The following is a 26,830-nucleotide window of genomic DNA, read 5'->3' as shown; positions in this document are numbered from 1 at the left end:
TCCCTGGCCTCCTCCCGCTTGCCCTGAGTTTAGAAGAGCAGCTGCTGCCACCACCACCACTCCGGAGGGCACCAGGGGCTTCTGGCCAGGGGGGGACAGGGGCAGGGAGGCTCCGGCCAGTCCCAGCAGCCGGGGACAGATGCCGATCGAGATTGTGTGCAAAATCAAATTTGCAGAGGAGGATGCGAAACCCAAGGAGAAGGAGGCAGGGGATGAGCAGAGCCTCCTGGGGGCTGCACGGGGGGAAGCAGCCCCCCGGGACCTGGCCACCTTTGCCAGCACCAGCACTCTGCACGGGCTGGGCCGGGCCTGTGGCCCAGGCCCCCACGGACTGCGCAGAACGCTGTGGGCACTGGCCCTACTCACCTCGCTGGCTGCCTTCCTGTACCAGGCGGCCAGCCTGGCCCGGGGCTACCTGACCCGGCCGCACCTGGTGGCAATGGACCCCGCTGCCCCAGCCCCGGTGGCGGGCTTCCCGGCTGTCACCCTCTGCAACATCAACCGTTTTCGGCATTCGGCACTCAGCGATGCCGACATCTTCCACCTGGCCAATCTGACAGGGCTGCCCCCCAAAGACCGGGACGGGCACCGTGCCGCCGGCCTGCGCTACCCGGAGCCGGACATGGTAGACATCCTCAACCGCACTGGCCACCAGCTTGCCGACATGCTCAAGAGCTGCAACTTCAGTGGGCACCACTGCTCCGCCAGCAACTTCTCCGTGGTGAGTCCTGCCAGCTGGCCTGCCCGGCCTGGGGTGGCCAGAGGCTGGCAGGGGGTGGGGTGCGCCGGGGCATCCTCACCAGGGCTTCCCTTCCCTCCGCCACCAGAGGCTGGCCTCGTGTCTGCCCCGAGCCCGGTGTTTCCCTCTGGCTTCCCAGCCGTGGAGCAGGGGACGCTCCTAGGGGCTTACCCGGCGCTGCTGCTGCTCCGCGGCTTGGCTCTGCTGCTGCTGCTGCTGCAGTGCCCAGGTCTGGGGCCGGGGGTCCTGGAGTGGGGCGGGGGCCCTGGAGCTGGTCAGCTTGCAGGGAAGGGATGCCCCATGCCAGGGCCAGACCAACGGACCCCCACTTTTCTCTTGCTCCCTTTTTCTTCTCTGGCTACTGGATTCTTCTCCCCACCAAATGAGGGTGATGGGGAGAGGGTGTTGGGGGGCTCCAGCACAGGAGGGACTCGGGGCTGCCTCTTGGGGAGCTGGCCTGACCGGTAGGCTGGATAAAGACGGTCTTCGTGTACACTGGGTGCCAGTGTCTCCTGTCTCTGTGTGTCTCTCACACACACCCCCTTTCACAGACTCCCTCACACATCCCTCTTTCATGCTGCCCCTCTGGCTTCTCCCGCTCCCCGGCCCGCCCTCCCTTTCCTGCTGCTGGCTGCTCCCTTGCGTGGCTCTGGCTCTTACACTGGGAATCACTCATTCATTCAAGTGCATGGCTCACCCTCACTGCTGCCCAGCACACACACACACACACACACACACACACACCCCTACTGCTCGGGGACACAGTTTCCTGCACACTCCCTCTCTCATACACACTCAGTGTCCCTGTCACTACACTCACGTGCACGCCTGCACACCCACACCCCCAGAGAGCTACTCATCTCCATGCCCACATCCCAGCTCTTACTTAGCTGCCGAGGACAGGGTCACACTCTGGGTGCCATCCCCTCTTGTGAGCCCCCCATCTAGCTCAACCCCTGCTCCCCACGCTGGGACTGCTGGCGCCATCTCTCACGTATATGTGACCACAAACACACGTACTCTCACGGGGAGTGGAGTGCCGGCTTGGGCTGCCCTCCCATGCATACCTCCCACAGTCAGGTGTGAGTGGTGGGGGTGTGTCTTGCGTGCTGTCTGTCTATCTGACAGGGCTCCACAGCCAAGGGGTATCTATTATTCCCGGTGCTTGAGATGCCTGTCCCCCGTCCCCCAGTTTACTCCCAGCATTGTGGACGTGTGTGTTTTCATCCTTGTTGCCACTGCCCAATGCCTATGCAAATACATGGCATCAACATGGTGCCCAGCGCGACTCAGTCTCCAGCGGCCAGCCCCAGAGACGCGGGGCTTTGCTCCTCAGGGCCCAGCCGCCCCCTACACAGGTTCTCATTCACTCCCTGCCTCAGTATCACCAGCAACCATGCTCCCACTGCGTTCCTGGCCCCCACCACGCCTGCAGCCTCCGGGTCCTCTTGCCATTGGGTGGGGGGACTTGGGCAGAAATGGAGGAAGGGACAGGAGGCAGAGGATTGTGCTGGGAGAGGAGTTGGGGGTCACTGGCCTGTCATCTGGCTACACACCCCCTCTTCTAGGAAAAGCCACCAGTCCCAAAGCCAGGGCTGAGAGAGTCCCCGAGGAGGAGGTGGGGTGTAGAGCGTGAATGTGGCCTCTCGGATCCGCGGGGCTGCTCTGTGCCACATCCTCACCCCTCCTAGTGGGGGGGGGCAGAGTCCAGTCTTAGCAGCTGCTGTTGGGGCAGAAATCAATGGAGGCTCTGTGTCCCTGAGCAGGAGTGTGTGTCCCAGGCCCCCGTTGGGGTGGAAAGGAAAGAGGAAGAGGAATGAAACCTCAGTGGGAGAAGGGGAGGAAGCGATGGAGGGGGCGAGGAAGTAAGGAGAGGGAGGCAAGGGTTTCCTGCCTGGCCTCTAGGGAAGGAGGAGGTGTCGGGAGGATAGGGGAGCAGGGAGTCCCCTGATCAAGGCTGGCGAGTCCCTCTCGATCCTGGGGGTGGCCGGGCAGGGGTGAGGGTGGATCTCCCACAGGCCCTTTTGGAACCTGGGGCTGGAGAGAGAAGGGTGGTTGAAGTTTATGGGTCTCAGCTCTGCGGCTGCGGCAGGACGGTGATGGGCACAGGGACAGAGCAAGCATCAGGGGACAGCGATTCCCCTTCGGATCCTGCCCCCATGACCCCCACCCAGCTTAGACCCCATACCCTTCTGCCCACACCCCATCCCCCATCTGCTGAGTGTGACTTTCCCTTGGACCTGGCATTCTAGGGCTGAGTCTGCTGCAAATGCACCAGGGGCTGGGATTATGGGTTGGGATGGGAGCCCATGATCCGTGGCAATGGGGAAGATGCGGGTGCATTGTGGGGGAAGATTGGAGAAGGGGTTTGGAGACAAAGACATGGGGTCTCTGATGAGGACATGAGGTCCATAACAGACTGTGGTGAGAGCATGGAGCCCATGATGGGGATTTGGGATCCATGGTGGGGAGACGGCTACAGGGACCAGCTGGTGGGGAACCTGCCAGGGCCGGGGTGGTGAGCTGGCCAATGACAGCGACAGGCTTTGAGTAAGGGGCTGTTATGTGTTTTCTGTTGCTTTCCCTGTTTCTTCCTTCCCACTCCCCACTCTGCTGTGACCTTTCCTCCAGAATCCAAGTTAATAAATGTCACATTTTCCAGCCTATTTTTACTGCGGGTAATGTGCCCTCCCCCAGTCCCCTAAGCTGCTGCTCTTGCTTCTGTTACCACTGCAATTGCTCTCACCCCCACGCTCCCTAATATCCCCTCCCACATGGAGTTGAGTGCCTACTGTGTGCTAGGCTCCCTGCCAGGTGCTGTGGGCGAGAACAAAGAAGGGAAGCCCTGTCCCCAGACCCTGTCCTCAAGCAGCCTACAGTCTCATGGTGCAGCGGGCACAGGGACACTCAAAAGCTTAACCAACCACGCAAGAGTTAACCAGCCGTGCGTGCAATGTCATGAGGTGCCAGGATTAATTGCCAAAGGAGGTGCATGGACAGTCAGAGCCTGGTTCAGAGAGAGAGGCCACTCTGGGCTAAAAAGGCTGGGAAGGCTCAGGGATGGGGCAGGCTGGGTAAGGTGTGGAGAGGATGGGAGGGAAGAGGGGAGACAGAGAGGAGAGGGCTCCAGGGTGGTGGGGATCCTCTCGCCTCTCCACGCAGACTCCCCTCCACCTTGCTCACCCCAGCTCTTCTCTTTCCCTTCCCCTTCCTCAGTCAGTCTCACACCAACCCACTCCCAGCTCCGCCTCCTGCTTTGGCCCCCACTTATATGTTCTCCACCTCCCCCCCCCATTCCTATCACCATCCACTTCCCCCAGCCCAGTGCACCAAGCCCCATCTATACTTTCCCCACTGCGGCTTGCTCTCAGCCTGTCCACTTACTAGAAGGCAGAAATTACTCTTTCTCCCTAGGCTTCCTTTCGTTAGCTATAAAATGCAAGGGTGGCGAGAAAATTCAGCATCTCCTCTCAGCTGGGGACTGGATGATGGAGCGGTCAAGTGTGTGGGTTCTGGAGCCAGACCATCTGGATTCAAACCTCACCTCTACCCTTTACGCTGTGTGGCCTTGGAGGAGTCAAAAAGCTTCCGTGAGCGTCAGTTTCTGAATTTGTTAAATAGAACATTAGAACCTCAAAAATTCGGGTGGTTGTGAGGATTAAAGAGATGGCTGTAAAGAGCTTAGCACACTGCCTGGCACGCACAGAGTGTGCGCTCTGGAAGGGTCAGCTGTTATAAATGCCACCACCCCAAATCCTGACTCTGTTTAACCTCACTGTTCCCAGCAACGCCTGCTACTTTCCGATCCATGCGCTGGCATCTTCACTGCTCTCCATCACCTAGCCTTCCCCTCTTTCGACCTTCAGGACCTTAATACACCCTCCCCTACCTTAATACAGCATTCCCATGCTATCCAACCCTCCCAGGTATCCCCGCACGCGTGCATATGTGCAGGAGTGTGCGCAGACACTCAAGATCAGTGCTATCCCATAGAACATTCTGTGAGCATGGAAATGTTCTCTGTCTGCGCTGTCCAGCACGGTAGTCACTAGCCACACTGGCTATCGAGCATCTGAAATGGGCTTAGTGTGACAGAGAAGATGAATTTTCAATTCCAATAGCCTCCTGTGCCTAGGGGCTGCCGTATTGGACAGCACAGCTCTAGGTGGTCCTAGGAACGAGGCTCCGACCACCAGGTTGGGCAGGGCTAGGAATTACAATCGGGATTACGGGCTGCAAGGCGATGGCTGCTGGCTGTGTTTTGAAGTCTGGTTATCTACTCTCTGGGCTGAGGTCCCAGGTTGAACTGACATAGGGCCTGTGTCTGGGGACATCGAGGTGTCTGGAAACACCACATGAGTAGATAGACCTTCCTTCCCAGCTGCAGGAAATGACCTTGGTCTTTTCCATTCCATTGTCTGGAAAATTGAGGCATGAAGGAAGTGGAGAATCCTTGAGGAGGCAGGGGTAGGAGCCACCCCCTCCTGTGGGGTCCTCAAGGGTCCAGGTAGCCCCTGGAGGGGCAAGGGACAGGGACCTGTGGCTGCTTCACTGTCTCCATCCCTCTCGGCTCTCAGCTTCTCTCCCCCTCCCAGCCCTCCTTCCCCACACGCTGGTGACTGCCGTGACTATTAATCACTCGCCCTGTTCTCTTCCTTTCTACTAATCAGGCACAATTAGACAAGGCCTCTTCCAGCTGGGCAGTCTTCCCCCTGCCCTCCCCCCTCCTCTCCCAGCCCCACCCCAGCTGCCATCCAGGACAGATCTGAGGCATGGGGAACAGGATGCCAGCCCTCTGTCACTCTCTGGCTCCCCGGCTCCCAATTCGAAGTTCCTGAGCAATCTCCTGCCTTCCATCCAAGCTTCCTCCTAAGTCTGTTCCCCTCCCTGGCGTGGTCAGGCCAGTACTAATAGTATCTGCACCCCCTCCTTGGTCGTGGGAGGGGCTACTCCACGCACATCCCAACTCCCTACCTTTGCCACTGGCTCCAACTCCCTACCTTTGCCACTGGCTCCGAGGGCCTGAGGGCTGCCCCTTGCCCCCTTGACTCAGGAAGGGAGGGAGTTTACACTGAGGTTGGTCCAGGCCTCTTATCTACCAGATAAGCCTACCTCTGACTCTTACCTCCTGTCCCTTCTAGTTCCATCTTCTCCTGAGATGTGAACCTTGAGAACATCTAGTTCAACATCTAGTTCAACATCTAGTTCAGGGTTGGTCCTGCCTTCAGGAGCCAGAGAGGTCAGGTTGGGGAGGGTGCACACTAGAGAAGAGTGGGGTCTGAGGAGAACTGAAGATCACTTATCCTTGAAGGGAGCAGTTGCTCCTCAGCCCCAGCTCACTGTTGCCCTGTGGTCAGGGATGCCCAGTTTGGTGGGTCTTCCACTTTGTCCAGAGAAGCCCCAAGTCTTGAATATTTTAATAAAAATTTTCTGGTTTAAAAAAAATACTCTGAGTGCTACCTACAACTCAGAGTGCAGAACCCAGTGTACTTGCTCTTTCCGCCACTGGCTGCTGCCTCTCAGGCCCTCCTGGAGGGGGTGCTGTCAGTCTGGCTGCTTCCCCTTGGCCAGGGGTGTTGGTAGAGGAGGATTTGAGGGGTGTGGCCCAGGAGCCAAGGGCAGGGGCTGTTATTGTTACCCAGGGCCGGCCTACAAGGGCAGTAGGGAGGGCTGTGAGGGACGTGCCCCACCCGGCCCCACTCAGCAGCCCTGTGGCCTCTTCATTAATCAGGAATCAACCCAGAGCTGGGCTCATTATCAGCTCAGCTTCTCTGGCACTGCCGGAAGATGCTGATTAGCATTTGAAGAAATGGCCCCCACGTCCCCCTCCCAATCCTCCCTCTTTCTCCCCTACCCGTGCTCCTTCCTGGCCCCCCACCCCTGCCCTTCTGCTTCCCAGGAGGAATCTGCTCCCTCTCGTAGCTGGCAGCAGGGCTGCCTCTGCCAGGCCCAGGCTGGGGGGCAGAAAGGATCAGGAATGGGTGGCAGGGGGGCAGGAGCACTAGGAGGGCTGAGCCTCAGGGCTGCTGAGGTTGAGGCCCCCGAGTCACTGGGTCCCACTGGGGGAAGGAGAGGGAGTGAATGGGGGGTGGACACTGAGGGCAGTCAAGGAGAGGTGGGCAGCCACCCTGGAGGAGGGGCTGAGAGTCAGGCTGGTGGTTATCAGTGCTTCCCTGCCCTTCCAGGCTCTCCCAGCAATGCCACCTCCTTAGAGCCGCTGGGCAGAGGGGGTGGGGACAGCCAGAACCGTGGACAGGAGGCCTGAGCTTGGGGTTGCCTGTTGCGGGGGGGGGATCATGGTGGAGGTTTAGGGTCTTGGATGAATGGGGGTGGGAAGGCAGCAGGACAGAGACCCCAAGGGTGGAGACAGGCGAGTTCAGAGTGCTGCGTGCTTTCCAGAACGGGGAGGGTGTCTGGGCTTCTTCCCCTGGCTCCCAGGCCAGGAAATCCAACCCACCCCCCAAAATGTTCACCATGCCCTTGGGACACCCGTTTGGGGTTGGAGGGGGTGCAGTTCCAGAGAGCAAGGCAGAGGCTGCAGCAGCCGAGGCAGCAGCGAGAGTTCAGAGAGGAGCCACGGGATGATTAAGGGGAAATGGAGGATTGATTTAGGAGGAAAGATTAAAGGCGCTAAATCCGTGGCGCTTGGCTCAGCAGTGACTAAGCGTGGACAGGATAATAGCTTACAAATGTGTGAAAGGTGTAAATACCAAGAGGGGGGAGGGGCGGCTCGGCGGGCCGGGGGAGCGGGCACGAGGGGCTGGGCACCCCTGGGAGACTGCCCGGTAGGGCTGGCCTCTCTCCAGTGGGGATGCAGGGGAAGGAACGGGGTGTTGGAAGCCCCAGTTCCAAGCAGGGGTTGCGTTTCTGGGGCGCAGCTTCGCCGGCCTGTGCTGACCTCCACGTCCCACTCCCGCCCCGCTGAGGATCCGAGGTCGCGGGTTCAAATCCCATCCGAGCCCCTCTGCGCCCCTCGGCCCCGGGCATTTCCCGCTGCTCCGAGGCGCGCCAGCCGCCCCGGCTCTGCAGCCGTCTCCCCGGGGCCCCCCTGCTCCGCCGACCAGGCTCGCGCCCCCTCGCCCCTCCCCGGCCGCGGCGGGAGGCGGTGTCTCCCTCCGCGGTGGAAGCCTCTGGCGCTGCTGTGTGCGGAGGTCACTTTGCCGAGGAGCCGGGAGCCGGGGGAATGCAAATGAGGCAAACCCAGGGAGGAGAGCGGAGGAGCCCGGAGGAGACGGGAGGGAGGGCGCTGGGGCGCCGTGATGGATGCCTGCCCCGCGGGAGGCAGGAGGGGGGCTGCGAGGAGCGCCAGGCGCTGGGTGCGGCCCTGTGGGTGCGGGTGGCCCGGCCTGGATGGCAGGGTGCGTGTGGGGGGTGCGGGGCGATGGGGCCGAGAGCCGGTGCGCGCGCACCCACCCACCCACTACGACCCCCGCCAGCCCCGCCACCTTCTCAGTCTTGGCTCCTGAACTCCCGCCCGGCGGTGGGTGTGTGCTCCACGTTGTAAGCAAAACTCTTAACGAATAACTTTGCATCGACGGCGGCGGGAAAGTCAGGGAAGGGCTTCGATACAAATTAAAAATATTCCCGCCGGGAAAATTGACTTTCTAGGGTTTAAGGCCTAAGCAGTCGCTACCTGGGAACAGGTTTGTCTGTTTACCTGCGTCCTGGCGGCCCTGCGCTCTCCTCGGCGGTGGACACGCGGCGCGCGGCTGGAATAACCGCATTCGTCTGCGGCCCCCATCTCTCCCCGGCTCCCGGCTCCCGGCTCGGCCTCAGCCTGGACTCGCACGGCCCTGACCGTCTCCTACTTCTCTCCCACCGCGGCTCACACATTTACATTTGAACAGACACTGCGCCCATTTCCTCCTAGACCCACAAGCACTTCTACCTTGGGAAGGAAGTCGCCCTGAAAAGCGCTTGGGCGGCTGTGGGGGTGGAGACTGGGGGGCTGTGTTGACCCTGTGGTAGAGGAGAGGGGCCAGGCCTGCGTGGGGGGTGGGTATTCCCCCTCTTGACTGGGGCACTACCTAATGCCCTTCCTGGGTGCATGATTGGGCTTGTTCTCGGAAGCTTTGCTTTCCAACCCAAATGGAACCCCTGTTCTGCTGTCAGAGGACTTGCTCCGGTCCCCCCATCATAGCGCAATCACAACTAGTAAAAATCTGCCTATACCTGTGATTGTGGGTTTTGGGGGTTTTGTTCCCCGCTGCTGTACACACCGCTCATAGTATAGACACTCGATAAACATATTTTAAATGAATGAATGAATGGCTCTGCTGCCAGACAGCAAACTCCCTCGGGAGTCTGTTCTGTTCTCTGAATCATCCCCAGTGCCAAGCACATTGTGCAGGCTCACGGAATAGTGTTGGACGAATGAGTGTGGTTTGAACACCCCTCATTTCTTGAGTACCTACTTTTTGTCTGTATGTGCCAGATGTGTATCTCACAGTGGCTCTGAGACTGGCTGAGACTGCCTGGCCCCTGCTCTGCCACGTTATGTGACCCTGGCAGTTCCCTTACCCTCTCTGGGCCTCCATTATCCTGTCTGTAAAATGGACATGATAAGAGACCTCGAGGATAGGGTTTTTGTGAGGATTAAGGAGTTAATTTATATAAAGTGCTTAGAATCTTGCTTGGCACAGAGTAAGCACTAAAGAAATGTTGGCTGTGGCTATTATTGATGTACACTCCTTTTTTCCTGGTAACACCTCTGAAGGGTGCCTATTATTATTCCCATTTTACAGATGAAAAATGGAGGATCAGAGAGGTTACATGACTGAATCCGAATCCCACAGACAGTAAGGGCACGGCCCAGACGCGAACCAGTTTGGGCTGCAGGCCTGTACCCTGGGTGCTGCCTCTTCTCCAGTAGGAGAGCCTTATCTCAGAGTGGGGCGTTTCACTCTGCAGAGCTCCATCCTGTAAAAGGCACGATCTCTCTCAAATTGCTGAGAAAGCCTTTAGCAAGGTGCACAATGCCCTGTGAGAATGGGCCCAGTGAGGGTCCAAGATCAAACGGCTGCACCATCTTGGCAGGAAGCTCCATTCCCCAGATGCCCCCACCCCCCCACCCCTTTCTTGAGCACCTATCAGGCATCACAACGAATTTATCTCTAATCCTTGCCACTAACGTTAGGAGGAGGAATTACCACTCCCCTTTCACAGATAAGCAATCCGAGGCTCAGAGACGTTAAACCACACACCCAAGGTTGGTGGCAGGGCCAGGATTGGAGCTCTGTTCTGTCGGGCTCGAGAATATGTGCCCTTTCCCCGTGTCACGAAGCTTAGGTGGATCCCTTTCCAGCGCCACATCCGCTGGTCGCGCTCTGCCCCAGCTGGGTTCTTACTGGTCTCTGCAACTCTTAGGGCTGATTGATAGTGATGCCTTACGTGGATGATTTCACTTTGCAAATGCCTTTCACATACTTCCTCTCCTTTGAGACTTACGACCATCCTGTGCAATTAGTCAGGCAGGAATTTCTATCCCCACTTGACGGATGAGGCAACTGAGATCCAGAGAAGTCAATAAATCATGTTACTAACCAATGTTACGCAGGCTGTTGGCGGTAGAGCTGGAGAGGGGACCAGGGTCTACTGACCACAAGGGGGTGACCGAGGTCAGTGGAGGATGCTGGGGCTAGTGGGGGACTGGGTTCTGGTTCTGTGTGCCTTGGATATGTGCCTGCCATCTCGAGGCTTCTGTTTTGGCCTCTGTACAAGGAAAGTTTGGACTGAGTGACCGCTGAGTTCTGACCAGCATAGACACCCCAGGCGTTCTGAGTTGGTGCCGTCTTCCTTCCTCTGCCTCTGGTGAGGGTAGAGGACGAAGCTGTGAACCTGGACACCTGGGCCACCCCTGAGTAAAGCTGGGGCCTGGGAGCTGTCCGACCCCGGGGTGCTTGTCACAGTCCAGGGCAGCTGAAGACGCACCCCCTTCCACTGGCCCACTCTGGACCCCAGGGTGCTGCAGGCTTAAGGGAAGTTCGTTCCAGGGGCTAAATGAGAGGCCTGGGGCTGGACTGCAGCAGGGGAGGGCTGATGGAACTTGGGGGGATGAAGCTGCCATGGCAAAGTGAGGTGGGGGGGTGCCAGGGCCTTGGCAGAGGCAGGGTGTCCAGAAGGCTGTGGAGATAAAGCCCGGGCTGCAGATTAGCTCTGGGATTAGCCCAGCCTCGGCTGCTCCTGGCTGCTTCTTATCTCCTGGAGGCTGGGGCCCTCTCCCTGCAGCTCTGAGCCCTGGCCCTGCTAATTGCCTGTTAACCCCGTGGGCTCCATGACTGCAGGGAGGATGGGGGGGGCATGGGGAGAGGTGAGGGAGAATAAAGCAAGCCAGCCCAGGAGAGCTTTCCGGGAAATGGGAGCTGTGGACAGATGGAACTCAAGGGACTGACAGGAGCGAGCTCTGGACTGATCTCTCCCACTGTCAGGGGCAGACCTGGAGGAGGGGGCAGGGAGAAGGAGGGGAGGGCACCTGGGGAGGGGTTCCTGGCTTGACAGGAGGCCTCAAACCCAGGAAAAATCTAGGAGGAAGGCAAGAGAGACTGGACAGCTAGACTAAGGGATAGACAGAGAGGAAAGCAAACAGGATAGAGATGCAGACGGCAAAGGAACAGAGAGGCCAGCGGGCAACAAGGCCAGGGGGAGAGAAAGACAGAGGCCAGCGGGATGGACTGGCCGATGGAGGGCAAGGGATCAGATGCTGAGGACAGACAGGCCAGGAGGATAGAGAGGGACTTGAGAGCAGACTGAGATGGGGACAGAGGCTAGGGAGACAGACAGACCCAGGGCGAGTCCAACACTGAAGGGGAGATGGGCCGAGAGGGACAGGCAGAGGCCTGGCCAGAAGGAGGGTGGTGGAGGGGTCCGAGCGTCTGCATTCAGCCTAGGTCCAGAAGGCCTCAGGGAGGCCATGCGCTCAGCCTAGGGCCAGGAGGGTGGACCTGGGAGCTAAGGCAGAGAGCAGGGCAGGGCAGGAAAGAGGGGAGGCCAGACGGAAGGAGGAGGTGGGGTCAGAGATGGGGACAGGGCCCAGAGGCTGAGGGCCGGTGGTGGGTGATCAGGAGATAGACCCTTGGCCCATCAGGGCACATCCTGGCCCAGGACCTGCCCCTTTCCATGGCTGGGGCCTGGACTCTCAACTTCCATACACACACCCTCCTCCCGGGCCAGTCCGTGGGGAGAGAGCAGTGGACAGCCAGTGGGACCTTGTGGCTGAGCGGCTGTGCCGTCTCCATGGAAGAGGCTGTGGGCTGTGCCGCCACCAGAGTTCTGCCACTTAGGAGCTGGTGGCTCCACCCGCCACTGCCTGCCTGGCCTGGGGACCATCTCCAGGGCAACGCTCTGAGCTGCCCAGCAGTGGGGGCTGACCCGGCTGTGCAGGTGGCCCAGCCCTGCCAGTCTCACCTGTCCATCCCCTGCAGAGCATAGCCATCGGACCCAGAGTACCTCCACCCATCTCCCTGTGTCACTCCCACTCTGCACAACCACCTCAAGGGCAGGGTGCCGGGGAACCACTCCCCTCCAAAGCCACTGGAGCCAAAGGCTTCCCAGTTGGCTCTGCCCTGCACGGGGCTGGGCTCAGTGCCATGCAGTGTGCATCTGTGTGTATATGTTGGAGGTATCAGGTAGGGAGGCTGACCCCACCCAGGGTCAGGAGCCTATCAGAGCCTATTGAACACCCACCAGGTATTTTATAAGCACTAACTCTGCTTTGGCATCAGGCTCAATTCTGTTTGAATCTCTGCTGTTATTTACTTGCTGTGTGTCCTTAGCCAAGTTGCTTTCCCTCTCTGAGCCTCCTCATCATTAACCCGGGGGCAACAATACTTATCTTATGTGCTTCTTCTTGGAGGCTCAAAGGTGAAAATAGATCAACACCATCTAGCCCAGGACTTGGTACAAAGCGGGGATGGTTGATCCTATTCACTTAGCATCCTTCCCTCCTCCTCACGGCTCCTTCTGCAAATCGTGCTGGACTCTGGGGATGCCAAGATAGTAAAATGGGCTCCCAGCCTCAGGGAGTCCACAGTTCCATGGGTGAGGTTCAGCTGCGGAGAGATGGTGCCACACGCTGGGGGGCACGAGCGAGCAGCTCACTACCCAGGTCCCCCATGAAGCCCATGTCTCGCTTAGCCTCTCAACTGGAGCGTACGCTCAAAACTGGCTGCATCAGCAAGAGCTGATTCTAGCATCTTCTTGGCCTGAAATAGGAAGAGAGTGGTTGCTTTGAGATTTGTTGCAAACATGTGTGTATTCTGCCCATCTGCCTTTCCCACACCACGGGGACCCAGGAACCTTGCACCCAGCCCCCTCCAGCGTTCCCCTCATCCAGTGACAGGTTGTAAGAGCGCAGGTCCTGAGTGGGGCTGTCTTGCTGGACTCTTGCCCCTTCGTCTAGGGCCTTTCTACTCAAACTCTGGTCCACGGACCAGCGGGTAGTTAGAAACGCAGAATCTCAGTCCTGCCCCCAGCAAATGTTTACTGAATCAGAGTCTGCATTTTTACAAGATCCCCAGGTGGTTTGTGCACACATTACGGTTTGAGAAGCAAATCAGCCCGCCTGTCTGAGCCTCAGTTTCCCCATCTGTAGAATGTAGGGCGGTTGTGAGGATTTGGTTGGAAAGAGCATATGAAGCCTTTAGCTCAGTGCCTGGGGCAGAGCGAATGCTCTGGAACTGTCAGCGATGCGCACTCCTGCCCCACAGATGGACACGCAGCGGGGAGTTGGGGCAGGGGTGATGCAGATGGGGTCAAGGCCTGGAACCCAGCTGATGAGGGTGCAGAAGGAGGAGGGGAGGGACAGCAGAGGAACTGAGAGGCAGCAGCCACGGAGAACAAAGGACGAGGAAGGTGTAGAGCAGTGGAGGGGAAGGGGGATAGGAGACAAGGGGACAGTATTGAGTCACACCCCTGTCTCAATTCTGCTGGAATGAGCTGGGGGGGGGGTCAGCTGGCAGCAACAGGTTGTAGGAACAGCTTGAGTCTTGCATCTTGATGAGTTCCATCTCTCCGACTGACTAGCTGTGTGACCTTGGGCAAGTCACATCAGCTCTCTGAGCTGCGGTTTTGTGGTCTGCAATGATCCGGCTAATTAAACCTACCTGATAGCAGAGTTGCTGGGTGGATGAAATGGGGCATTGGTAGATGTTTTGTAAACTGCACTGTGCTTGTTATGCACCTGTTTTTGTTTTTTTTCTGAGGCAGGGTGTCTGGGTGATGGAAGAGCTGTACGAGAGGGGAGGATCAGCAGGGCGATTCGCCTGGTGGGGATGGGAGACTTCACCTGGCCCTACAGCAAGCCCCTCCCCGCCCCCGCCCCCGCCCCCGTTCTTCTTAGAACTTCTCGCTCCACTGCCTCACTCCAGCCCCTGTCCCTTCCACACCCTCCCTCTGCTAGGCATTTAGGATCTCTTCTCCCTCTCACACTGCCGCTTGCCTTTTCTCCCGGCTGTTACCAGTGTGGACATGTTCCCAAGGAGAGGGGAGGGGGGGCGAGCGAGCGAGATTGAGGGCGCCGACCACTTGCCCCTAGGGAAGGGGCTGCCTGTGATGGGTTTGACCCGGGAGCTGGTCTCTGTGGGGTGAGCCTGGCAGGGGGAACTTGCATCCCCCCTCTCCCTCAGCCTCCTCCCCCGCTCCAGCCGCTGCGCCACCCCGGATCGCAGCGACATCCCAGCCAGAACCTCGGCTTCCATCTCTGGGGCGCCAGCGCCACCTGGTGTCCATGCCGGAGAACTCTCCGCAGAGGAAAAGGGAGGTGGGCTTCGTTCAGAGCTGCAGTAACCGCTTATGAGAGCGTCCCTTGGGCCCGGCAGTGGGCCAGGGGCTGGGGACACCAGACAGCCTCACTGCTCCTGTGCAGCATAAAATCTAGTGGGGGGAAGATGGACATTGAACAAGGAGACAAACAGATAAACAAGATCATCTCAGGTCTTGATAAGTACCTCGAGCAAACCAACAAACACGTTGATGGGCGGAGGGTGACGCTGATGTGTGTGCTGGACACAAGCTGAGGCTTAAAAGATGGACAGCTAGCCACGCCAGATGGGGGAAGGGTGCATTCCAGGAGAGGGAACATCATAAACAAGGCCCTGAGGAAGAACGGCACTTCATAAATTTGAATCCATCACAGAGACCCGGGGGGTGAAGTGGCAGGAGAGGTAGGCAAGGGTCACATCACATGGAGACTTTCAGGCTAAGAGTTTGGCTCTATTCTCGGAAAAATGGGAAGCCATCATCGGGCTTGAAGCTGGCAAGTGACTTATTTGGATCTACGCGCTTTAGAGGGGGGACTCGGGCTTCTGTGTGAATGGCCGGAGGAGAGGCAAGGATGGACAAAGGGAGAGCAGTTAGGAGCCCACTGCCGCGGCCAGGCAGGAATGATGGTGAAAGGTGGGACACGAGGTGGAAGGAAGGTGGGTGGATTCTAAAGAGATTTGAAGAAGGATTGCCCAGGACAGCTGCTGGATTGGGTTTGGGGCTGAGGGAGAGGGAGATTTCAGGGGGTCTGACTTGAGAAACTCGGTAGATAGTGGGGCCCTCTACTCAGAGGAGGAGAATGGAGGGGGCAGGATTTGGGAAGATGTCAAGAGTTCTGCTACGTCGAGCTGGAGATGCCTCTTAATCATCTAGGGGAGGGTGTACGTAGAAAAGATGGAGTTCAAGGGGGAGGCTGGGTGGCTGACTGATTGCTGGGATAGGGGACAGGGGTGTCCAGGCAGGTCTGGTGACCTTTGGGGGGACAGGGAGCCCCAAGCCTGAGGAGTTGTCTCAGCCCCTTGTTTCATCTCTCCCTCTCCTCTCTCTCACCCCCCAGGTCTATACTCGCTATGGGAAGTGTTATACTTTCAACGCGGATCCGCAGAGCTCACTTCCCAGCCGGGCGGGGGGCATGGGCAGCGGCCTGGAGATCATGCTGGACATCCAGCAGGAAGAGTACCTGCCCATCTGGAGAGAGACAAGTATGCAGGCGGGGAAGGGACAGGGCCAACTTGGGGACTCCGGCCTGGGCCCTGTGCCTGGGGTGGGTTTCCAAAGGTCCCTATCTCCGCTGTGCAGACGAGACGTCATTTGAGGCCGGCATCCGGGTGCAGATCCACAGCCAGGAGGAGCCACCCTACATCCACCAGCTGGGCTTCGGCGTGTCCCCAGGCTTCCAGACCTTTGTGTCCTGCCAGGAACAGCGAGTGAGCAGCTCCAGCTGGGCGCTGGGTTGGGCATGAGGCCAAGCCTTTGGGCTCAGAGGGGCTGCTGACCAGACCTGTCCTTCAGCAGCTCACAGCCCGCCAGCCCACCCTTGGACTTTGCTGGGGCTGTGGGCGCTAGAGGGCCGAGTGGGCCTCCTGGGCATGACCCGATCATGCCTGCCTCTGCAGCTGACCTACCTGCCCCAGCCCTGGGGCAACTGCCGGGTGGAGAGCGGGCTCGGGGAGCCAGAGCTGCAGGGCTACTCGGCCTACAGCGTGTCTGCCTGCCGGCTGCGCTGTGAGAAAGAGGCTGTGCTTCAGCGTTGCCACTGCCGGATGGTGCACATGCCAGGTGCGCGCCCCCCGACACCCCTCCGTGCCGCCCTGCCAGGCGCTACCTCCAGGGGCGGAGCACTACTCTTGCACAGGCAGGGGCATGTGTACAACACGCATGCGTGTGTGTCTGTACCCATGTGAGTGTGCATGCATGTATGTTTGGGATTTTATGCATTTTCACATGTGTGTATGGGAACGCACACATGCATGTTTGTGTGCATGCTAATGTGTATGCATACATGTGTTTGTGTACTTGTGGGGGTTGTGTACATGTGCCTGAACACGTGCATACACATGTGTGTGCATATGTGCCTGCATGCAAGCATGTGTGTGTTTGCAAGTATATATGCCTGTGTACATTTTCATGCTTATATGAGCGTGTATACATGAGCGTGTATAAATGCATGTGTGCACGTGTGTGAATGCACATGTGCGCCCACCTTTGGGAATGTGGTGGGGGAGAGGGGATGGAAACATAGACTCCAGGAATATTCTTCTCTTCTTTCAGGCAATGAGACCATCTGCCCGCCAAATATCTACATTGAGTGTGCTGACCACACACTGGGTCCGTGCTGCCTTTTCCCTTCCCTCTTCTCCGTCATCCTCCCCTCCATCTCTCTTTCCACCTCCTCCTCACTGCCTTGGCTCCCCTCCTCCCTGTCTCTCCCTGGGGGTTTTTTCCTGGAGGTTGAGCCTTATCCCGTACCTCTGGGGGTCTGAGGACCTTTGCGGGTGTGGACACTTGGGTAAGTGGAGGCAGCAGGGTGGGGGATGCGGAGAACCCAGGACTGAGACAGAAGGTCTGGGCTTCTCGTCGTGGTTCAGCAAACGAGCTTGCCTCTCTGGGAAAGTGAAATCACTTCTCTCTTGGTCTGAGAAAAGATGCATTGCTGGCTATCAGGATGGGTAAGGCAAACCTCATCTGTCCAAAGTCTCGCCTGATCTGCGCTTCCTTCGTTCATTCATTCATTCATTCATTCTATGGATGTTTACAGCCTGTGCTCATGCTGGAGGTGAGAGAGGGAACAAGAACCCTTCTCTCGTGGAGCTTGCTGCCCGGCAGGCTGTGGACAGGCATTACGATGCAGTGTGTTAGTCCTTGGGTAGGGGAACCTCAGCGATCCTACAAGGCCTCAGCGAGGGGCAGGCAGCCTCACCTGGGAAGGCGGGGAGGACTTCTAGAGGAAGTGACATATTAGCTGAGACTTGAAGGTGCGAAAGAGTCAGCAGGTGGAAAGGGGGACATGTTCTAGGTGGTGGGAACAGCTGTGCTAGAGACCTTGTGGCCAGAGAGAGCATGTGTGTCCGGGGCACCGGAAGATCAGTGTGGCTGGAGGGCAGAGAACAGGGGAGGGGGTGGAAAGACTGGAGGAGGCTCTGGGAAGCCAACAACGGCCAAAGGCAAGGCCAGAACGCCACTTGGTTTTAGGAAGGTGACTCTGATTAGACGTGGAGAATGGACAGGCAAGGAGTGAGACTAGAGGCAGGGTGACTGGTCAGGAGAGCACTGCAGTAATCCAGATGAAGGGGCTGGGTTGGGGGAGAAGGGATGGGGTTGAGACGCTGAGCAGTGGAACCACATCGAGACCTTCTCTGCCCCACACCAACTGCGTCAGCCAGAGAGGAAATTGAAGGGGTTTTCGTGAAGCAGCACATGTGCCAGCAGGGACAGGGGAACCACAAGGGATGGTGAGACTCCACAGAACTAGCTACAGCAGGAAGCCTTTAGCTCCCAGGCCTGAAGGGGGAAGGGAAGGGAGCGCCTCTGGAGCCCAGGGAGAGATCTGGGGCTGTCAGAGGGGCCCATGGGCGGGAGCTGCAGGCAAAAGAGGAGGGATGCGGCCCCTGCCAACCCACGGCCTGCAGTGAGGAAGCGGGGGGAATAAATGCCCTGGCATCCCTCTCCTCCTTGCCCTCTGACCCTGCCAGGCCTCCCATTAGCTGAATCCAACCAAAGCCAGAAGACAAGGGAGTCTAGGTGATGCCTTTGCCAGAAATCAGCCTCCTAGGCACAAAGCAAGGTGGAGGAGAGTGGAGAGTGGATCTGAAGGGGCGAACAGAGAAAACCCAGCATACTGAGCATACAAATCCTGTCTGTCCATTTATTCTTCTGTCTGTTGCTCTATCCATCCATCCACCTCCATCCATCTCATCCATCCATCCATCTCTCCATCCATCCATCTCTCCATCCATCCATCTCTCCGTCTCTCCATCAATCCATCCGTCCATCCATCCACCCATCCATCCGTCCGTCCATCCATCTGTCCCAGCATCTTTTGCAAGCCCCCTTGTCTGTCTGAGGCCTCATGTGGTTGATTAGCTCTGCTGGATGGGCTGCGCCCTCATTCCAAGCCACGAGGACCTCCCTGCCCCAGAGGGCTGGGAGTCAGAGGGATAAGCCTGAGGGAGGGTGCTGGGGGGTTCTGTCTTCATCTGCTTTCTTTGGTAGTTGAAGCTGGTCCAGGAAAGGACCCCCAGGCAGTTCCTCTAGGCAGTGCCAGGGCTGGCCAGTAAAGGCCCCGGATGTGGACCTGCCTGCCTCAGGACAGCCCCGATACCTTCTCCCTGCAGATAGTGGGCCTCTGGGCCGCCCCGCCCCCTCTGCAGTTGGTGCCTCTGTGTTGCAGACTCCCTGGGTGGGGGCTCCGAGGGCCCGTGTTTCTGCCCTACCCCCTGCAACCTGACCCGCTACGGGAAAGAAATCTCCATGGTCAGGATCCCCAACAGGGGCTCAGCCCGGTACCTGGCAAGGAAGTACAACCGCAACGAGACCTACATACGGTATGTGTGCGTGTGCGTGCGCGTGTGCGTGTGCGTGTGCGTGGTAGAGGCCTGCAAGGGGCGTGGTGCGTGTTGGAGACTGGGAGTGGGCTGCATCTCTGTTAATAATAGTCTTCTGCCAGGAATGCCTTTCAGCATCCTTTTCTTCTAACTAACCCCTACCCCTCCTCTACGTCACATCCTGTGTCTCCACCTCTGGGGAGCCCTTCTTGGTCCAAGTGCCTTTTGTCTGAGCTCCCACGGCACCCTGTACATATCTCTGTCATTGCACTTACCCGTTGTTTTAGAAACTCTGTTTGTGTGTTTTTCGCCCCCAGCAACCTGGGAGCCGTGAACGCACGTTGATTGAATGCTGTGCTGACGGAGAGGAACTGGGAGGGATGGGAGAGGAACAGGTGGCCTGCAGGGGGTGCCGCACTGAGCCTTGGGTCTGGTACCCTGTGGCCAATCTACAAATGCTGAGCATCCTCTGGGTGCCAGGCCCAGTGCTGGGCCTGTGGGGACAGAGATGATTACGACACAAAATCCATGCCACAATTTATGGATGAGCCCATGTTTGATGGTGTGATAGATTCTCAGGCCCCAGGAGAGATTCATGTGGGTTGGGTAGGGAAAGCAGGGGAGGCGTGAGCTGGGCTTCTGAGGACCCCGGGTTTGGGTCCAGGAGAGGAGGAGACAGGGAAGGCATCCCAGTTGGAGAATGTGGGATGATGCAGAGATCAGCCTGAGCTGTAGGGAGACTTTGCGGAGAGAAGCAGATAAGAAAGCAGTGTGAATAAAAAGACACAGTGCAACAGATCATGGGCAGTCTTAAAAGTCTGAAGAGGAATTTTGGAGTAGACCGTTGGGCAATAGGGAGCCATTGAAGGTTCTAGAGAGCTATAGGGATGAGGCAAAGTGAACACTATTTGCTGCTTAGAGAAGAAGGCAGGAGGGAATCCTGCAGGCCTAGTTTTATTTTGCTCTCCTTGGGCCCTTTGCTAACCCTCTGGGTCTGAGGCTGGTATGCATCTGGGACTGCCTCCCCTCACAGCCTTTGGAGCCTGAGGGTAGTCACCAGCTTCCTGGCGCAGGGGGTCTCAGACCAAGATCTGCTGGGCCTGGGATGTCCCTGCCAGCTACCTCCTCGGGAAGGTGGCCCCACGTGGACACCCTGCTTCCTGTCTCCGCAGGGAGAACTTCCTGGTCCTAGATGTCTTTTTTGAAGCCCTGACCTCGGAGGCAATGGAGCAGCGAGCAGCCTATGGCCTGTCAGCCCTGCTGGGTGAGCCCCAGCCCTGGCCCGGAGTCCACGGGGGTGGTCAGCCCAGCCTGCTCCCTCTGACCCTGCTCTCCTGCTCCCCAGGAGACCTCGGGGGACAGATGGGCCTGTTCATGGGGGCCAGCATCCTCACGCTGCTGGAGATCCTCGACTACATCTATGAGGCAAGGGAAGGGGGCCTGGACCCCCACATGGGGAGTGGGGGGGGAGGGGCTGTGGGAGAAGCACGAGGCAGTGCGGCCTTCCTGCTGGAGCTGCTCTGGTGGGAAGTCAAGCTCGGGGTTCTTTGCTGGGGTCCCCTGACTGGCTGGAAGGCCTGAGGGTTGTGAGTCAGGAGACGGATGGGTGAGGAGGATCGGGCAGTCCTAGTCGGGGTTTGCTGGGGCAGCAAGTCCTAGAAGGTGGGCCTGGTGAGGCCGGCCCTTCTCCTCTATCAAGTTTTCTGAGCCCACTGCTATCCCCCTACCTTGACCCCCAAGGTGTCCTGGGACCGACTGAAACGGGTGTGGCGTCGTCCCAAGACCCCTCTGCGGACCTCCACTGGGGGCATCTCCATGTTGGGGCTGCAGGAGCTGAAGGAGCAGGTGAGGACGAGCTCTGCAGAGTATGCAGCCAGCGCCTCCTCCCGGGACTGAATGCCCCCCAGAATTTCTGAACTAGCCTGTGGAGGGGTTCCTGGGCTCCCCTGGAGCCTCTGCCCCTAGGAACAAGGACAGGCTGGCTGCATGAGGCTTGAAGGCACCGCTGGAACTCTCTCTGTCCCATTCCTCTTCACCTTGCAGAGTCCCTGCCCGAGCCAGGGCCGCGCTGAGGGTGGGGGAGCCAGCAGCCTGCTCCCCAACCACCACCACCCGCATGGCCCCCCAGGAGGCCTCTTTGAAGACTTCGCTTGCTAGGATGGTGCTGTGTCTGAAAGGACCCGGAAGTCTGGGACCCCTCCCCGGATCCCCAACATAGTCTCCTCTTGATCCTGGGACAGAAGATCTGGGGCAGCCCACAGCTGAGGGGGAGAGGGCGCTGCTCACTGGGATGGCGCGGACTCGGTTCCTGCTCTCCCTGACCCTGGAGCCCACTGCTTTGCACAAGGGCCCTTCTCGTCCACACCCCCACCCCAGGCTGGTGCCCAGGGAGGGCTGGAGACCAGGCCATGGGCCCCCGTGGAGAGAGGGGAGGAAAGCAGAGAGAGAGGTGGAGGAAGGGGCCCACCCGGCGGGGGTAGAACCCCCTGTACATTTGTATATATTTAGGGAGGACAGGGTGGGGGGTGGGGGTACAGATGTAGAAGGTGGGTGGGGCTACGGGGAGGGTGATTCAGGTACAGCCAGGGTCCCAGCCCTACAAGTCAGCAGGAGAGGGCAAGCCCCCAGGACTCAGGAGTGCTGGGCTGGTCCTACTTCCCGCCCCTGGCCAAGCCCAGCTCCCCTTTGCACAGGGGGAGCGGGTGACCCAGCAGGCCTGGCCCAGCTCCCAGATCCCTTTGCCCCAGCACCCCCCCCCCCCCAAATCCCCTCCACTGAGAGCAGGCAGACCTTTCAGACCTTGGCTGAGCTTGGGGGTGGGGAGGGGAGCTTTCTCGGGCCTCTCTCCCTCCAGTCTGGTTTTATAAAGTGCTGACGAAACTGGGAATAAAGAGGCATAAAGAATTCTCTGTGTGGATGTGTAATGGAGCTGGGAGCTGGGGCGGGGCTGGGCATATGCATGACTTGGTCCCCAGGAAAAGGAAATCCAGGCCCCAGCCAGGACAAGGGAGCCTCCATCCTCACCGCTGGCCCTCCCTGCCCCCATGCTTTGCTTTCAAAAACTCAGAAGCACTAGTCCACACTCAGCCAGTTTATTAAAGGCAGGGAGCTTCATCAGGGGTCCAGAAGGGAGATGTGGGGAGCTGCCCCACCCTCCTCTCTCAGCTCCCCCTTCTCCAGCAACTCATCTACAGCCCAGCCCCAGGGCCTGACCCTAGGAGGCGGGGCCGGCGTCAGGCAGACTGCACACTGCACTGCATAAATACTCAGAGGCCACAGCCTGAATCAGCAGCGTCAAGGGGGCAGGGAGACCCAAGACCAGGTTTGGGGCAGGAAGGAGGGCACCTCCCCCAGGGCCTGTCCTGAGCCCGAGGACCCACAAAGCCAGAGGGAGGGGGCCAGTGGGCTGCCCTGGGGTCTGAGGCTGCGGCCAGCCCTGTCCAGCGAGGCTGGCAGGCGGCCCCGGGTTGTTGGGGAGGACGGGGCGCCACCAGGCCAGGTTCCGGGGCGCAGGGCAGGGTCAGGTGCTGTTGCCTTGCTCCTGCTCGAAGAGCAGCATGGCCAGCTGGGTGCGGGAGCCGAGGCCCTCGAGCACGCTCTGGCGGCAGCGGTGGTACAGGTCCTCGCTGAGCTGCGCGCCGCACGTCTGGGCGCGGTAGCGCTGCAGCAGCGCCGGCTCCACCGCCCGCAGCACGTGCAGGCTGGAGAATCGCAGGAACAGCTCGTACATGTCCATGCTCTCCAGCAGCTCCTCCTCCTGCTCCGAGGCCGCCGCCAGCCGCCCGCGGGCTGCCACATAATCGGAGTTGTAGAAGCAGGCCTCGCTCGCCGCCTGGCGATCAAAGCGGCCCGTGTCTCGGCCCAGCTCCGGGGGCCCAGGGCCCTGCGGCGGGGCCACAGCCGGGTGGAAGGCCTGGAAGTGCATGGGAAAGAAGGCCTGCCAGCCGGAGATGGCGTGCATGCGGCAGCGGTTCAGGAAGTCGGGTGTGAGCACCGTGTCCGGTCCGGCCAGCAGGAACAGTGTGTCCAGAGGGTGCTTCTTGGAGAGCAGATCCATGAGGCGCAGTGGGGAGGGTGCGGCTGTCTGCACGCTGAGCCAGGGCACCCGGGCACCGGGGAAACGCCGCTCCAGCTCGGCCACATGGGCCTTGACAGGCGCGAAGACATCCGCGTGGGCCGCCCGCTGGGCCTGTCGGGGCTCATACAGTAGCAGCAGGGTCAGGGCTGCCGCAGCATCCCCAGGTTCCAGCGCCGCGGTGGCGAAGGCCTCCAGGAAGCCAGAGGCCAGGTCGCGCTCGGCCGCAGCCAGAGGCAGCAACACGGTGAGACGTGAGGCCTCAGTGACATAGGGCACAGGCAAGATCTCCACGCGGCTCAGCGGCCGCAGCAGCTGCACCCGGCGGGTGAGGGGCCGACGGCCGCCCTGGGGGGTCAGCGCCTCCAGCTGCAAGTCCAGCGTGTACTCCATGCCCCGGGCAGGGTCAAAGCGGCGGTAGCCGTTAACCAGCTGCTGCTTTTGGAGCTGCAGGGCCGGGCGGTAGCGGCGGTTGAGCTCCTCCAGGGCTGCCCCCAGAACGTCGGCCACGTCGGCCCGGTCAGCCCCACGCAGCGGGCAGCGGGGCGAGCCATCCGCGCAGGAGAAAGCATGCTGCTCTGTGAAGTAGTCCCAGCGCAGCACCTCAAAGCGGGAGGCCGGGCGGGATGGCGCTGGAATGCCCACGGGCCAGGCAGCTGCCCGCTCGCCATCAGCTGCCAGACGGCTGGTGTTCTGGATCTCCCACTGCGATGGAGAAAAAGACCATGAGGGAGGCCCAGACCCGGGGGCCGGCACACAGCTGGGGGACTGAGCAGCTGCTCAGGTGCTACGCAGGATGGGCCCCCAGACCCCTGCCAACCTCCGCCCTCCCAGGGCCCCTATCTATGGTTTCTCCAGATTGAGGCAGCCTAAGAGTTAAAAGGGGGTTTTCTGGAGCGGCTTCTCTGAAAAGCTAGAAACAAACAGGGACTGGGAAGCAGGTTTGTTCTGTGATTCTAGTGCTAATTTTTATTTCCCTGGGATCTGAGATCTCGCAGGACCCGCCCGACTTCCCCCGGCCCAGACCATACCTGCAACTCCTGGATCTCCTGGTACGTGCGTTCCAGCTCAGCTCGAGCAAAAGCCTTGTGCAGCCGGTACATGTGCACCGGGTCCCGCACAGGGTGGGCTGTCAGGGCGCTGCGGAAACGAGGGTCCCCCTCCTGCACGGGCTCCCCAGGGCTCAGCTCCAGATAGCTATAGTGTACCCCCTGGGGAGAGGAAGGGAAGGGGTCCGTAATGGGAAGAACGATGCGGCAGCCTCCCTCCCTCACCTCATAGTGTGTCTCATCTCCCCGTCCTATTACCTGTTGTGGACTTGGAGTCAGAATTCTGTGGGTTTAAGTCTACCTTGACTAATTGTAGCTTGTGTGACCTTGGGCAAGCCTCTGCTAGCTCGTCTGTGAAATGGGCATGCATCCTATCTCAGAGCTGTTCGGGGGCTCAAATAAAATAATAATAGCCAACACTGAACACCTACTGTGTGCAAGGCTCCCTTATTTTTTCTAATCTTTGTAACAACCCTGAGCAATAATGATTTCCATTGGTATGGATGAGGATACCGTAGCTCAAGAGATTCAGTAATTTACCCAAGGTCATAGGGATAGAAAATGACAGAACTGGCACCCAGGCCTATATCTCCAACCACTGCTTTGCCTCTCGGGGGAAGTGCACAAGCTCAGATAGGAGGCACCAGTGGGGCGGCTCATCTTCCCACCTCGTGGTCTCCAGTGCAGCCCACCCCGGTGGCATCAAGGATGCAGCGTCCCAGCCACTCATCTGGGCGCGCACTGACGATGTCATTGCGACAGCCTTCCAGGTGGGGGCGCAGCTGCTGCAGCAGTGTGCGAGACAGCAGTACCCCAAAGCCGCCATGGCAGTAGCGGCCTGGGGCCGGCTCTCCGCCGATGAAGTCCTGGGGCCGGCCCAGATAGAGGTGGGCAGCGGTTGACAGGCTCAGGCGGCCAGCTAGGCGCGCCAGTCCGTGCGCCTCCGTGTAGGTGGCATCAGGCACGAGGAAGAACCAATCAAAGTCGTCGCCGTGCTGCTCTAGCAGGTGGCGCAGTGCCAGGTGCAGGTGCCCGATGGGTCTCTCCTCGCCCAGCGTCACCACGGCCATGCCCGGTGGTGCCCGGCGGCCCCGCGAGCCTGTCAGGAACAGCACGCGCTCTAGCCGGTGCCCCAGCGTGCGGTTCACGGCCACGCCCAGCGTGGGCAACGTGGCCTGTGAGGTGAGCACAGCCACGAGCAGCCTCTGCCTGATGCCCAGCTCCGTGCTGATGTAGCGGGTCCTGGAGGAGAAGATGGCACAAGGTTATCAAAAAGACAACAGGGCAGGCGGGAGGCAGCATACAAAGGCTCTGGCGGGTCATTTCCTCTCTGGGCCTTTTTCCTTACCTGTGAATAGGATAAGAACAGCTCTCTCCCAGGGGTCATGAGGATTTAAGTGAAATATTGGCCTCACCTACAGAGTGCTTTTGGGAGATGGCAGTATCCGTGCAGGTATGAGAAATATATTGTGGGTCTGATTCCCCGTTTCACTACTTAGTAGTTGTGTCTTTGAGCAAGTTATTTAACCCACCTGATCCTCATTAGCCTCTTCTGTAAAATGGGGTTGATCATATCTATTTAAAGCACTTAGCGAAACGCTTGGCACATGGCTACTCTACACACCATGTACACACTTACATCTATATAAATATGCCATTACACCACAGATACATCACATAAGTGATGTAAACAAATATATGGCATAGGGATGGATTGGTGTGTTTGGGGGAGAGGCAAACTGGAGGTCTGGGGTTCCAGTAACTTCCCTTCCATAAGGCAGAAGGTAAGTTGCAGAACTGGAATCTGAACTCAGCGTTACTTAGGAGAAATTATCTTAACTCATAGGCAGAGGCACTAATGGGATGGGTATACCACCCCTCCCCTATAAATCTCACCCCGAGTTGCCCCGCCCAGGCACAAGAGACACACGTAAATTCTAGTTCTCTTTTTCCTCTTTCTCTCTCTCTATGCATACACTCTATATACCAGTCATTTCTCTAAACCCAACAGCCCAGCCAGGGAGCTAACAGGATCTTTGGGGACCATGGGGTCAAGCTGGTTTAGCACAGACGCCGGCAAATTCAGCCCAAGCCCGGACAGGGCCCAGAGAGGGCCTCAGATGGTCTCCCCAGCTCCCAGGGAAGCAGGGCCATCGGAAGTTATCAGGGCCCAAAGACTTCCTGGCCGGCCAGCTCCTTCCTTCCGGAGCCTGACCCGGCCCCGGCGGCCGCCCCGGCGCGCCCGTCCCGACCGGTGCCCAGGGGGTGGGGCTGGCGAGGCCGATCCCTACCTGACGGCCTTTTTGGCGGCCTGGCCCGGCTGTGCGGGGTGGTAGGGCAAGACACGCGGCTCCCAGTTCTCCCCGGCGCCTGCGCCGGCCCCGGGCCTCTCGCGCTCCGCTCCGGGCTGCACCGAGTTGGGCCGGCGCGCTGCGTTGGTGTTGCCGCGCGGCGGCAGCTCAGAATCTCCGGGCTGGGGCGGCCCTGGGCCGCACGGCTCCTCCACCCAGGTGACGCTGAGCAGGCTCAGGGTGAAGCCCAGGGAGATGCCCACGGCCACGGGCCCTGCGGGCCGCAGCACCGACAGCAGCAGCGATGCCCGCATGGCGCCCGGACCGCGGGCGCCCGGCCCCGGAGCGGCCCCAGAGCAGACCGAGGAGGCTCC

General features: G+C 59.3%; 2 protein-coding genes across 4 annotated transcripts; one reads left to right on the top strand and one right to left on the bottom strand.

The window, feature by feature from the left end:
- On the top strand, positions 1 to 21,307 carry ASIC4 (acid sensing ion channel subunit family member 4). 3 transcript variants are annotated; one of them, XM_087424776.1, is made up of 11 exons: positions 93 to 721; positions 15,555 to 15,699; positions 15,797 to 15,924; positions 16,114 to 16,276; positions 16,769 to 16,836; positions 17,207 to 17,273; positions 18,888 to 19,041; positions 20,214 to 20,305; positions 20,387 to 20,466; positions 20,782 to 20,886; positions 21,085 to 21,307. In XM_087424776.1, exons 1-11 carry the CDS (start codon positions 140 to 142, stop codon positions 21,196 to 21,198), a joined length of 1,698 nt encoding a protein of 565 aa, XP_087280902.1. In that variant the 5' UTR covers positions 93 to 139; the 3' UTR covers positions 21,199 to 21,307. The 3 variants fall into 3 exon arrangements, with proteins under 3 accessions (XP_014640818.2, XP_087280902.1, XP_087280901.1); XM_014785332.2 differs by lacking the exon at positions 17,207 to 17,273 and having other exon boundaries at positions 1 to 721; positions 16,769 to 16,825; XM_087424775.1 differs by lacking the exons at positions 16,769 to 16,836; positions 17,207 to 17,273 and having other exon boundaries at positions 125 to 721.
- Positions 21,308 to 22,117: 810 nt separating this feature from the next.
- Positions 22,118 to 26,770, bottom strand: CHPF (chondroitin polymerizing factor). The gene is made up of 4 exons (XM_004427602.3): positions 26,457 to 26,770; positions 24,834 to 25,407; positions 24,148 to 24,327; positions 22,118 to 23,821 (listed from the first exon to the last, which is right to left on the bottom strand). Exons 1-4 carry the CDS (start codon positions 26,768 to 26,770, stop codon positions 22,562 to 22,564), a joined length of 2,328 nt encoding a protein of 775 aa, XP_004427659.1. The 3' UTR covers positions 22,118 to 22,561.
- Positions 26,771 to 26,830: the final 60 nt, after the last annotated feature.

This window comes from Ceratotherium simum, chromosome 37 (assembly GCF_057802395.1).
Source record: "Ceratotherium simum simum isolate JZ-2026a chromosome 37, ASM5780239v1, whole genome shotgun sequence".
Lineage (NCBI taxonomy): Eukaryota > Metazoa > Chordata > Mammalia > Perissodactyla > Rhinocerotidae > Ceratotherium > Ceratotherium simum.
Note: the sequence above shows the minus strand (reverse complement) of the source record. Positions and strands in the feature narration are given on the sequence as shown.

Excerpts from the sequence above, each read along its gene's own strand:
- CHPF (XM_004427602.3), bottom strand. The coding sequence starts at position 26,770 with ATGCGGGCATCGCTGCTGCTGTCGGTGCTGCGGCCCGCAGGGCCCGTG. Across the intron at positions 25,408-26,456 it reads GCCGCCAAAAAGGCCGTCAG|GACCCGCTACATCAGCACGG; the intron begins GTAGGGATCGGC and ends CTTCTCCTCCAG. Across the intron at positions 24,328-24,833 it reads GCTGCACTGGAGACCACGAG|GGGGTACACTATAGCTATCT; the intron begins GTGGGAAGATGA and ends TCCTCTCCCCAG.
- ASIC4 (XM_087424776.1), top strand. The coding sequence starts at position 140 with ATGCCGATCGAGATTGTGTGCAAAATCAAATTTGCAGAGGAGGATGCG. Across the intron at positions 16,837-17,206 it reads ACACACTGGGTCCGTGCTGC|CGCTTCCTTCGTTCATTCAT; the intron begins CTTTTCCCTTCC and ends TCGCCTGATCTG. Across the intron at positions 20,467-20,781 it reads TCCTCGACTACATCTATGAG|GTGTCCTGGGACCGACTGAA; the intron begins GCAAGGGAAGGG and ends TTGACCCCCAAG.